The sequence below is a fragment of the Lycium ferocissimum genome, chromosome 8 (assembly GCF_029784015.1).
Source record: "Lycium ferocissimum isolate CSIRO_LF1 chromosome 8, AGI_CSIRO_Lferr_CH_V1, whole genome shotgun sequence".
In the NCBI taxonomy this organism is placed as follows: Eukaryota; Viridiplantae; Streptophyta; class Magnoliopsida; order Solanales; family Solanaceae; genus Lycium; species Lycium ferocissimum.
Window position 1 is genome coordinate 26396781 of NC_081349.1, and position 13536 is coordinate 26410316.

General features: G+C 33.8%; 1 protein-coding gene across 1 annotated transcript; it reads right to left on the reverse strand.

The window, feature by feature from the left end:
* Window positions 1-4620: 4620 nt before the first annotated feature.
* LOC132067737 (probable isoprenylcysteine alpha-carbonyl methylesterase ICMEL1) lies at window positions 4621-12898 on the reverse strand. Its single transcript, XM_059461042.1, has 11 exons — window positions 12058-12898; window positions 9214-9290; window positions 8958-9027; window positions 8780-8860; window positions 8399-8473; window positions 7637-7738; window positions 7412-7552; window positions 7040-7105; window positions 6788-6931; window positions 5129-5219; window positions 4621-5010 (listed from the first exon to the last, which is right to left on the reverse strand). The coding sequence occupies exons 1-11, from the start codon at window positions 12441-12443 to the stop codon at window positions 4855-4857; spliced, it is 1389 nt and encodes a 462-aa protein (XP_059317025.1). The 5' UTR covers window positions 12444-12898; the 3' UTR covers window positions 4621-4854.
* Window positions 12899-13536: the final 638 nt, after the last annotated feature.

The window sequence follows — 13536 nt, forward strand, 5'->3', positions numbered from 1 at the left end:
ATATATATATATATATATATATATATATATATATATATATAATATTCAAAACACGATTAATATAACATCGTAGTTTGTGCTCCATATCTAAAACTTTATTATATTAGTGTTTGCTACGAATACAAAGTCTGCAAAAATTTATTAATACTTTTTAAAAGAGAAGACTTGTTTAAAAGGAAATTATTTTCTTCTCTTTGAGATAAAACAATAGCAATATTTAAGCATCAGTTGATACTGTAATTTTAATTCGATTAATTTAAAGGTGTAAAATACTTATTATTTTTTATCAAATTTTGATTTGGATAATTCTAATTCAAATTATTAAATTAATTTTACATGTTTAAAACGAAACAAAGTAGAAATTTGATTTTCTATTTAAACGAATAACTACTATTTTTTAATTTTTGGTAAATATTCTCAGTTTAGCTCATTTTACTTGTCATGTTGTCCACACAATTGTAAAGATTTATGTATTGGATAGTGATAGTATTTATATTTTATATTGCTAATAAACATACCTAAATTTGCACTGTCGATGCATATATATATAGATGAACATTAATAATACACACAAATGTTATTTGTCTATTAAGTGAAATTATGTGAGTATGATAAAATAGTGAAAAGTAAGAAGAGTGTAAAAGTGATACGTGGCCAAAAACATAATTAATACACCTTACTTGAAATGACATCATGTTTTGTGATGCGATTTTTTTATGAAAGAGGGCAAAATAGAAAAAGTACGAATATATTTAATACTAAGCTACAGTAAGATTCTACTTTTAACTAATGGAATTATTCAATGACAAGTGCTTTGACCAAATTGCCCTTGGTTGCCCTTGATCGACGATCCACTTTTTCAACTCATGCTTTTATATAGTTTAGGTTTATAAAAAAGGAATTTGTCTATTACAAATTTAAAACTAAAAAAATGGAAGAAATTGCACGAATTGTCCTTCAAATGGGCTAGCAAAAATGCTGCAAATGCAGCGCGTGGTATAGAAATCCAATTGAATGAATCCATCATTATTGACTTAATGGAGGATACTTTGACAATTACATGGATATTGCTTGATTTTTTAATATGGGGTCCACGTTTTTTTTTTTGGATATTGCTTATTTTTTAATATGGGGTCCATGTTTTTTTAATATTGCTTGAATTTTTAAAATATGCGTTCCATGTTTTTATTTTTTCAACATGAGTTGGAGGTAAAAAAATAATACCACATTTTTTTTAGACTGTCTAAAAAAAATGATATATTTTTATGTTTAGAAATCATTTAACTTGAAATTTTTCCTTCTACCTTTAATGAAATTATTTAAATTCACACAAATATCTATGACTTGTTTTAGATCACAAACCAGGATAGAGAGAGTACCTTTTAGTAATATAATTATGAAATTTTTATTACAGAAAATATTATAATTCAATTAATTGAGAATATCAATAAATCATTTTACTTAGTCCGCTTCTCCCATATATGAATTTCCTGGTTTAGTTCTCTATTGAAAGATTTGAAATTCGCCTTTTCTTACCAAGTTTCATGCCATCATCTCTTTCTACTCAATAATACGGAAAAGTGTTTTCATGTGTCAGCATCTACTGCAGTCTTAAATTTTTAAGTATAGACCAACTTCATAAGGTGGGCCCCAACCTTCTTTAATAGTAAAAAAATTGTAAAAAAACAAAAAAAAGGTGGTTTTATGACTTCTTTAGCGGTTTTTGTGTTCAATTTAAATCGTTATTTCTTTTTTTCTGAACTTCTCTTCTTTATATTTTCTCTAAGCATACCATTACCATTTTCTGAATTTATTATCATTATTTAAATATCCGATTTTTTTTGTTGCAATTGTCTCCTACTTCTTGACGTGGACCGCACCTTATTTTTTTTCCTAGCAATTGTCCCCTACTTCTTCATGCGGATCCACCTTTATTTTTATTTTTTTGCAATTATCTCCTAATTCTCCACGCGGACCTCACCTTAATTTTTTTAATCTCTACTATTATAGAAGAGTGGACCCCACCTTAAATTTTTTTTTTTTTTTCATATTCCTACTATTATAGAAGATTGGATCCCACCTTTTTTTATTTTTTTACAATTTTTTTACTATTAAAGAAGATTGGGGCCCACCTTATTTTTTTAATTTTTTTAATGACGGACGACGAAAAAGTGAGCACTCACTCTTCTATATAGTTGTAATATTTTCAGCCATTATTAGAGTATCTTCAACAAACTCTAACTCTCCATTTTAATGGCGGATATTGATACTCCAAGCAAAAATACACCAGTGGCAACAAGAAAAGCGATGGAGGATCTCCGGCCAATCTCCCGGCTCGGCCATAAAAATTCGTTTGCTAAATCTCCATGGATAGGCCGAGATAAGAGGAAAATCCTTTTTATGTTTGCTAATCATGTGGTGTTGTTTATCTTGTGAGTGATGAAGAATAGTATTGATTATAGCAATATGATATTGTAGCATCATCTAGGTGCAAGAGAATAGGTTGTTGTTGTAAAAACACCATTGATGAGAGTTGTGGAGCTTCATGCCCACTAAGTGTTTGGTAAAATATTTCAGTGTATTTCAGTATATTTATGTGTATTTCTGTGTATCAACAAACAATATAACTAATTTTTTAGTATATTTCAGTGTATTATTTCGCTGTATTTAAATGTATTTATCTTTTTTTTTTTTTTTTGGTGTAGAGCCTATTTTTACTCCACTTTGTTTTCACGATTTTTGTATTTCGCTGTATTTCAATGTATTTCTGCATTTTGTATTTCTAATTTAAGAAATAGTTTCAGATATATTTCATTGTATTCCATTGTATATACGCATACTACAACTTTATGTTTCTTAAACAATCAACCATATTTCATTGTGTTCCAGCATATATTTTTCTATATTTGGAAGTTCTCAGATCTTTAGTAGTTTTTGAATTCAAAAAGTTTTGATTGTGATAAAAGTTGATAGAGATTCGTGAGTTGTTAGGGAATGCGTGAAATATGGTTAATTTAATTTAACTTACCATTTAAAAAGAAAAAGAAGAATCTGTTTAAAAAATATAGCCTATTTTTACTCAACCCAATTTTGTATTTCCGTGTATTTCTGTGTATTTCAAAAATCTGTTCCATAAATAGCTTCTAATTTCACTGGAGCGTGTTTACTGTTCACTGTATTTCTGTATATTTCAAAAAAACATAAATACACGCGTTTTTAAAGAAAAGTAACTACGCTTGGCAATTTTGCATTTTATAGTTACATCTAGTTAGAAGCTAATAAAATGTAGCTATTTATGTAAATTTCACAATAGGAAACCATTCAAAAATTGAAACTTTGAGTAGTAGCCCAAGTAGTTGCAACTTGCTAACTTCACTCCGCAGTGTTGTGGGATCCGAAACTCACATAAATTTCCTCCATCCTTGGTTCCTTATCTCATCCTTTTTCCAGTTCCATCCTTCCAGAAAATACAATTAATTAAAAAGCAAATGCATCGAATTTATTTTAGATAAATAGATGTACACACACACACCAAAAAATTAAAAAATAAAAATAAAAAACCTTCCATGAAGCTCCTTTTAGAAATAGCTTCACCCAAGTACTATGTCAAGTGGGTTCATGTATACTATGACAAGGACCAAGTAGCCTGAAATGTTATGCCCAAACAGGCCTCCTGGATGTTGCAAAAGATTTCCAAAGCACAGAAGTATCTTAGGGAAGCTGACATTGAGCTTAATAGCATACCAAACATGGACAGCTTCTCTATCAAGACAGTGTAACTTAAGCTAGGGGTGACTTCCCTAAGGTGCCCTAAAAACGGCTGATATGCAATAACAGTGGTGCTCCCAAATAGGTCTTCATCCTCTTCCTTACTGCCATAGATGATTGTACACAAGAGATAGGCTTTTGAAGTGGAAGATGATTGATACTAACGGGTGTCCTCTCTATGACAGCGCTGAGGAATCTGTCAACCATCTCTTCTTTCACTGTGTATTTTCAGCCACTGCATGGACCAGGATCCTCTCATGCAAGGCTATCATACAATGGCCATGCCTTGGCATGCTGAAATTGAATGGATGTTAGTAAATGTGAAGAGCCTATCGGAAACAGCCTCTCCACCTTCCATAGTAGGGGTAAGGTCTGTGCACACTCTACCCTCCCAGACCCCACTTGTGGGATTACACTGGGTATGTTGTTGTTAGCAAATGTGAATAGGAAGAATGTTGCTGCTGCTGATTAGTTTAGAATTGTGTTGGCTGGCAGTGTATATCTGATTTGGCAGGAGAGGAATAGAAGTGCATTTCCGAATCAACAAAGGAATCCTGAGGTTATTACAAGGTTGGTGATCCAAGAAGCAGTAACCAGAGTCTGTTTGAAGCCCAAGCTAGCTAGAAGAATAGAGGATTTGAACTATTATCCCTAGACTGTTTCTCCCTTGGCTGCAATGACTGGTTTGGTAGAGTAGTTTGCTACCCGTAAACTGGGGACTATGTCCCAGCTACCTGATTCTGTTTTTTTCGTGCTGTACAGTTCCCACTTTAGTAAATAAAACATTCTAGTTACCAAAAAAAAAAAAAAAAAAAAAAAATAGCTTTACCCAAAACACATAAGACAAAATAGCGAAGAGAAAAGACTTGGAAAGTTACAAAACCATAAGAATAATTAAGTGAAGGGTTTTTTCCTTCTAAGAATGACCTATTTTAATGGCTACTTTTGTTGCAAGTCCACCTTAAACTGACTAAAACAAGGAATTAATATGAAAAAAGAGGATCGAAGTTAATCTAATCGAGAGCTTTGGCCATTAATCGAGCTCAAAATAATCCAATTGAATTGAATGGAGGAGTAGAATGCTCATTAAAAGGGGCTAACACTTCGAGCCATCTTCAACATGAACTCAGGTACGAGGCGTTTTCTTGGAGTCGAATTTGCTCTGATGGTTTCAGAGTTATCACCATGAATCATCGTAATTAGATCATCTAACATGTCATCTATTCCACCTCTCATTGGATCCTAAACAATAGCAAAGCAATAATCAAAAAAAAAAAAAAAAAAAAAGGTAAAGCACGAGCAAGAGGACTAAAACGTGTGAGCTTTTCTCGTGAAATAAGCAAAACGAGGCATCAGTTACCTGAACAAACAAATCTGTATGTGTCTTCCCTTCATATAAGATACATTCGGCTTTCACACCGAGCGTTTTAAGTGTATCAGCAAAACTCTCGCTGGATTAAGAGAGACACGTTAGTAAACTGCACAGAACATATTCGGATCTGCAGAGTGTACAATCTGGAAATAATTAATGTGCCACTCAGTCAGAATAGTGCAAAACAAGTACATGACATAGCGAAGGCCAAAAGTCTTTCGTTGACCAAAAGATATAGACGATAAAAGGACATAGAGAAGATCCTTTCCTGCTAATACTCTTTGATGTTAACTGCACCACTAGCTCCGGCATGGCCAAGCGCTCAACTGCGCGAGGCCGTTTTTCCTCTACTGTCAAAAGACTCATTCAACACCACCGGCCACCTCCACCCCCTACCCCCGTTTCCTATATCTTCATTATCAACATCATTGGTCCAAATTGAGATTACACAAATTCCATATTCTTTAACATGTCATGGTAGTGACACCGTTTTGGACCTTGCGGAGATCATTTTATGGGCTACCTTTCCATAATATATGATGCCACTTAGTTATACAATTAATTAACCAGTTTCATACTCCTTAGTACTCCTTCTGTCCCAATTTATGTGACACTCTTTCCTTTTTAGTCAGTCCCAGAAAGAATGACACCTTTCTATATTTAGTAACAATTTTACTTGTAAAATACTCAATTTTACCCTTAATGAGATTTATAGCCACACAAATATCTATGACACATTTTAGACCACAAGTTTCAAAAGTCTTTCTTTATTTCTTAAACTCCGTGTCTAGTCAAATACTATCACATAAATTGGGACAGAGGGAGTAGTTATTTGTATCTAGCTATAAAACTTATATATCCTAGTGATATAAGCTGGCTGCATCAACTGGAAATGCCTTAAATGGAAAATTTACGCATTAAGGTGAGAGTAATTAAGATCATTCATCCCCATACTTAACTTGGGTATCTTTGTTCCGCCTGGGCCTTGCATTGTTGCAAATAGGTTTTACAAAGAACTTTCTGATATATGACGGTTACAGAAACAAGAAAAAACCCTGAGAATTAGATAGATAGGGGTTGGCGGTGGCAGGTAATTAAGAATGAGGAGTCCGTACAGAAAGAGACTTGATATTGTTAAGAAAGTGGACCTTGGGCCTAACTTAACCTCAACAGTTAGCTCATGAGGTAAGGATTGCCCAAAAACATATAAGGAGACAACAGTCCCTTTTTCTCTTAAGACACATTGCGCCCTCTTGCATGACCAGGATGGACATCTAGAGTGTACATAACATCACATCATAACATTAGTTAAATCAAGAATTTGGATGATTGTCCCGTTCTGATTCTTCCAAGCTGAGTTGTTTCCTTAGTTCTTTGGTTCTTTTTCTTATTTCTTTTCTTTTTTTTGAGAGAGCGGAGGGGAGCATAGGAGGCAGAAATCAGCTTATCATTGGAGCCTGAATATCTAGTTTAGATAAGTTCATTCCAACTGACTACATCGAGCATTAAAAAAGTCAGAGAAAAATAGAGGGAAAAGTTGGCTGAATAGTATGCGGTGCAGTCAAAGCAAAAATCTATAAAATGACTGAATTGTATGTGGAGAAGTTATTACAACAGTAAATACATGCATAAATAGGAGGTTCGGACCTGGAATCACATGGAATGGAATAATCCGCAGTACCATGGAAAAGGACAATAGGAGGAAGAAGAGAAACAGCATTTTTAGTGTTTGGGTCCTGTGCCATTACTTCTGGTGAGTATCGTCGAAGACCTTGTTCCCCTTCCATTATACTGTGCAAGTACTAAAAGAACGATCAGTAAAATGCACAGGAAAATCGTAATAGCAGTTAGTTGTTGTAAAAGCATTAATATAGTACCAGAAGTCGGTAATATATATACCTTAGAAATATTGAACGGTACAAACCTCGGCTATGGAAGTGATCAACAAGCTTAAGGAAATTATACCTGTTCATATGTCAAAAAAATGGGGTATTAGTTCAATCAATGCAACTACCAAAATCCATTTTTTTTTTAAAAAAAAAAATGCTACTACCAAAATCAACAAACAAAAATACTTCATTAATCGTTTTGCCAGTGACCTCATTAAGCAATTTACAGCTTCCATAGAACCAACTGCTAAGTACATGCTTTCTGGACTCAGTTCAATTGAAATTCTAACTTCATCTGGAAATTTAAGGTTTTCAAAAGACCTAATGGAAGAGGTGTTGAAGACTCTAAGCCTTGTAGTCAAGGCACCCAAAAAGAACCTACCCGCCAGATAGACCAAAATACGCATTTATTTGGGAGACACTCCAAGTATCTCTCTGTTCCGCACCAGCCTCCTTGATCGCCTGCTCCAAGAGAGCACATGTAGCAATATGTGCACCGGCGGACTGTCCCATTAAGTAAATTCTACAGGAAAAATAATCCGCACCATTTCATTCTTAATCAGGGGGAACTATTCATGAGAAACTGTAACAGGTATTAATCGGATACCTATTAGGATCACCTCCATATTCAGCAATCTTGTTGCAAACAAAGGAGATACCTTGAGAAGCATCCTTAACCATATCACTGATTGTTCCCTGAGGAAAATTTCTGCAAGCAATTAATGTAATGCCTTTAGATATCGAAAATCGACTACTGTTTGCACACAACTGATACAAGTGCAGTTGAAGTGTGCATCCTTGGTTGAGCGGTGTTACATCGCATTTGGGACTTCATTCTCCTCTTTTATCTCTTCAACTTGGTAAACTAATATCTACCTGTGATATCGGCTGGATGCTAGGAAAATTATTTTTTTTAGGAAGAGCCAATAAGTTATGCTCTTTAGATGCATCATCACATATACGGTAAACCAACACTCTTCTTTCGCCTTTCTGATTATATAGAGATGCTCTCAAAGATGGCCAACATGCCTTTATTAGACCAGTTCGTTCTATTAGTGCCATTTCATAGCACATAATTGCTGTTGGTTATGAAAATTGCAAGAAGGTCATTAAGTTAAGGGTGCAAATTGCTCATTTTAGTGAATATAAACAAAAATATAATTATAGAACTCCTTTTTTTCAGATAATGTATCATGGAGTAAATCAAAATGCCCAATGCAAAAATGAAAAATTAAATAACTCATAAATATGCAAGAAACATGGATTCCTAAATTCATACATCTAAATGATACATCAGGCAAAAGCACATTAATCCCGAAAAAACAAGTCCCCAATAAGCATTGTTTTGCTCAGATAAATTAGAGATCACCTGTAATCAATGCATGCCACAATAATGTCTCTTTCTGACAATTGTTGTCCTAGAAGAGAACCCCAAGCTTTGTAACTGTAAAGTAAAGAAGAAAGAATAACTAAGGACAAATTTTCATTAAACCATCAGTGACGCGCTTAAACCAGAAAATAAGGAGAAACTATTTTAACTATTCATAGATTACAACGTAATATTCATGTTGAAAAAGCAAATAGATCTGCTTTTCGATGCTTATAATGCTAATGGCTTAAAGAAAATGTAACAGTTTCAACATTTAGCGAACAAATAGAAGCTGCCAGGTCATATTATCTCAGACTAGATTTTGCAACACAGGATATTCCTCGGTTAGAAGGATTTGAAGGAAATGACTTAATTACGCACCCAATGATCCATGCTCCACCTGTTACAAATGCAACAACTGGCTTTGGCCCGTTCATATCTTTTGGCAGGTACAGATCAAGCCTGCACCATGAGACTTTAACCAGGTATAAATCCATGAAGATATACAAGTTTACTCAAGCATTCTATGAAAATATGGACTAAATTCCACAACGTATACCTATTTCTTGGTTGATCACCATAAACAATGCCTCTACGTACTTGACTGGAATGGAAATAGTAATACCCAACTGCATCAAACAAACATGAACCTATTTATGGACTTTAAATTCTAAAATATAAGGAGGGGCAAAAGCAGAAAGGAAGAAAAAAGAAAACCAGGAAAATGCAAAGGACGATATATGTAATATGATCATATGAAGTCATCAAGTTATTGATAGACAGGTGTTAAGACGCATATCCTAGCTGTTCCAGACCTTGAATAAAACCAGGTATAAGTAGCATAGCATAACAGCCTAGGGCAAGAAACCTGACGATCCATCTGTAGCCTACCCTGAATAAAGATAGATGATCAGAAAAGACATTAAGATTCGATGGTTGAATATATCTCCACGACATTTTGATTATTCACAAAAAAATTATTTTCATACATACATATAGATTGATAGATTTTGATTTTTGTTTTTGTTCAAAATATGTCTTATTCTCATTCATGGATAGCTAGTATGTTCAACATCCAATAGCCAGTCCTTCATTACCAAAGAATACAATGTCATAACAATTTTCTAATTACAAAACTAAAAGGAAAACTTTCACTTCAAGAGAAAACAAAGAAAAGTATAGGAAATACAAGTGCAAGCAATCATTACAATACAACAGTAAACCACTTGGGGTACCATAACCATGGAATGATACCAGTATTGTGCATAGTCTCAAGACTTGTTTGCCCCAATAATGGATGAGCTTACCAACACAATACAAGATAAAATCACATGGTTTATGTTTTTTTCAGACGTTATTCTATTAATTGACGATACTAGTTAGGTGTCGACCAAAATCTGGAACATTTTGAGAAGCGCCTTAAAGAGTAAGGATTTTAGGATAAGCAGAAGTAAGACTAACTATACGGACGGCAAATATAACCAATATAAGAAGAGTCAAGTTGAGATGAAACCAGATGGGTCTGCGATGCCTAAATGCAAACAATCCAAATATTTAGGCTCGATCTTCCAGCAAAATGATACGAGATATTAAGTTATAAGATATCGAATCATAATAGGATAGTTGAAATGGAGAAGTGCTAACGGAGTGCTATGCAACAGATGGATACCTATCAAAGTGAAAGACAGGTTATAGAGAAGTGTCAATTAGAACTTTGTTCAAAGACATGCAGCCATGCAAGCCATGGTGTTTATATTGCATTTAAGTAGAGGATCATAATGCTTCATTCTTGGGGTTGATTTCCCAATCAAAATTCACTTCTATCTCACGCACAAGTTGACATAACCAATTTGAAGGGTTGCAGTGTTGTCATCTAAAGATTGGAGGAGAAAGGGAGGAGTTATATAAACATCTTGGACCTAGTAACAGTAATATGAGACTTCGGTGGGAGGCATAGAAAGGGTTAGAGATTGCAATTTGCAATGACACTGACAGTATTGACAAGCTCAAATGATTAGAATATTCAAAGAATTACCATGGAGAGTATTTTGATTGGCTAGCTAAAATGGTTAATGTTAAAAGAGTGTCAGGCACTCTAAAAACTCCTATGAAACAATAGGGTGGTATGAAACATTTGGATGATAAACAATCAAGTGGGTTCTTCACAAGTGGAGAAGCTGAATTTTAGTAGTCTACTTAAGTAGCTGAACAACATTATGTTACTGCCATTTATGGCGTCTTTTCCTGTCCTCATGTCAACCGCTCTCTTCATTCTGTATACTGTGTAACTTCAGGTCTATCGGTTGCCTTCTCATTTCACTTCTCGCTCATATTATGCTACTTCCAGTAACACATTAAACTGCACGAAAGGTAGTTCTCTAGTCGATAAAGTCAATGATCATAGTTCCGTTAGTTATCTTATTTAAATGTCTTCTTACAAGTAAATTTCCTTAAATGTAGATAAATGGAGATTGTTTTACTTAAGGTCTCATAAAGCATACTCAGAGTGTAGTCTAAATGAGCCTATCTCAAGTCACTTTTTTAGCTAGGCTCCCATTCCATGAACAGACATGATCTACATATTAGGCAACATTTGGCCAAGACTAATTCCTTAGTAGGTTCACATAAAAGTCAAGACCAAAAGAAATCCTATTACTCTGCTTCTTTCAACCATAAACAGACTCAATTGTATTAACAGAAAATATGCAAACATACATAACAATACCAATCACATTACAACACAATCTAAGACATTAAAATAAGGGAAAGGGTCATATATTCATTCCCCTTCACTACTCGAAATTGAGCAACTTTGCCTTTGGTTAAATAACATGTCCAATGTGATCCCACAAGTGGGGTCTGGGGAGGGTAAGAGGTACGCAGACCTTACCCTATGGTTAAACTTTTGGTCAAACTTTACTCTCACTGTCAGGAAAAAGTCTCATTTCTTTCCCTTGAAACCTAACAGAGCTCCAACCTAAGGGTAATTTTAAACCATAGACAAAAGTTTAGAGGAAAAACTTGACCTTTTTTCACAAAGAATTTGGACACATGCGTGCTGGATCTCTGTTAATAGCAAGGACAAATACAAGACAAATTTGTAACAATTTGCTAACAACAAAAGTATGAATGAATGAACTAAAAGTGTAACAAATGGCAAATTTGAGCAATTTCTGATAGTATAGAGGACAAATTTGGACCTTTTCCCTTAAAATAATCAAAGTTCAGAATGTCAAGCATTTCCCAGAACACAAACCAATACACAAACTCAAACATAAACAAATTCAAACATGTAAACAATAAAACCATTATAACCATAATACAACAACTATGCCTCGACCCCCAAACAAGTTGGCGTCGGCTATATAAATCCCACACCTTCTTCATTTAAGCTCATTTCATATCATCATCATACTATGTAAAATATTACTCTCTCTGTTTCAATTTATTTGTCTTAGTTTCATAGGGCACGGATTTTAAGAAAGTAATATTGTGATCCTAAACTAAAAATATGTGTAATGTACCAAAATGCCCTTCAATTATATGGTCTTAAACATGCCACGTGTCTTATTATAATTAAAGAGTTACCAAACAAAAAGAGACGTTCTTTTTTAAACATACTAAAGAGTAAAGTAAGACAAACAAATTGAAAGTATTACCCGAGATATCTCAAGAGAGTAAAACTAAGTCTAGTTACAATATAAGTATCAGAAGCAGCCCTTCCCATATCTTGTCTACAACCTTCAACACCTCTAGACAAAAGGGAACTTTCACTTAAAGTACGTCGCCTCCTTTGCTTCTTATTAACTAAATTAGAAGAAGAAGAAGAAGAAGATGTATAACTAAAAGCTCTAGAAAGAAGGGGTTTTGTTTCAATTTTTGAATTATCATCATCTTGAACAATAAGTATGGTTGATGATGAAGAAGAAATATGGGGTTCTGATCCAAGTAACATTGTGTCAGTACTAGCAGATGATGATGATGGGATAATAATTGATGGTGGTGAACTTGGGTTAGAAATAGGAAGAAGGTTTTGTGATTGCATTGAATAAAAAAGAAAAAGAAAAAAAGATTTGATTTTTATATTAATAAAGTGAAGAGAAAGAAGACAAGTTTATCTTGAGAGAACAATGTTATCAAGATTTGATGAAATTGTGAAAAATGTTATCTTGGAGGAAAAAAGAGTTGGATTTTATATAATATAGTGAAGAGGAAGAAGGTAAGGTTATCTTGGTAAGAAAAAAGATTTGATTTTGATAGAACAATGTTATCAAGATTTGATTTTTAGATTGATGGAAATGTGAAAAATGAGTTGGATTTTTGTTGGGTTGTTGTGTGTATATGTGAAGTTAGTTTAATGTGGGGGTGATGGGAAGAAAGATGATGGATCAAGATTCTCTTATCTCTATGAATTATTGATTCATAAAGATTTGAGAAATTTTTGTGTTTGAATGACAGTTTGAATTTCAGAGGAGAAGAGGAAAGGGGACAAAAGTTGAAAGGTAGGCCATGGCTAGTTTGGTTCCATCACATGTTGTGTTATCATATGATTGGTTTTTTGGATTTGTTGGAATTGGTCCTTTCCATTTTTGCTGTCTTTTTATTTTTTTTAAATCGGTGTTCGGTATCTATATTGGAGTGCGACTGTATTGAATTCGCACCGCTTACTGCCCATTCACAAAAGCATTTTTTATTAAAGATTTTTTCATATCTAGAATCAAATCTGAAATCTCTGATTAAGGAAACATGAGTTCTATTCACTGCATCACATCTTTAATGGTCATTTTTGTTGTCTTTTCTTGATAAGATTTTCATTTTAAGATGTTCTTCTCCATTTAATGAATTTTTTGGTGTCGAATTTAAAAAAAAAAAATAGGTAAAAATATTATTAGTTTAAAAAACTTGGAGTTTTGAATTGCCAAACTTCAAACTCTATGAATAATGCATGAGTTTAAACTATGACAATTTAAATCTTCATGAAAAGATCCTAGGATTCCTCTGTGTTTTAGCTAGGAATGTTTTTGTCCGGATTTTTATTTCTCCGTTAAAACACGATTAAATGTTAAATAATTTTTAAACATTGATCAAATGTTATTTATCAGTATGAAATGGAGCCATTTGCCTATTTCTTCCCTTGT

Bases quoted from the DNA above. Each gene is read 5' to 3' on its own strand.
- LOC132067737 (XM_059461042.1), bottom strand. From the start codon at position 12,443: ATGCAATCACAAAACCTTCTTCCTATTTCTAACCCAAGTTCACCACCA. The intron at 8,861-8,957 runs GTATACGTTGTG...CTCATGGTGCAG, and splicing joins GGTGATCAACCAAGAAATAG to GCTTGATCTGTACCTGCCAA. The intron at 7,739-8,398 runs GTGATCTCTAAT...AATTGCTTGCAG, and splicing joins GTGGCATGCATTGATTACAG to AAATTTTCCTCAGGGAACAA.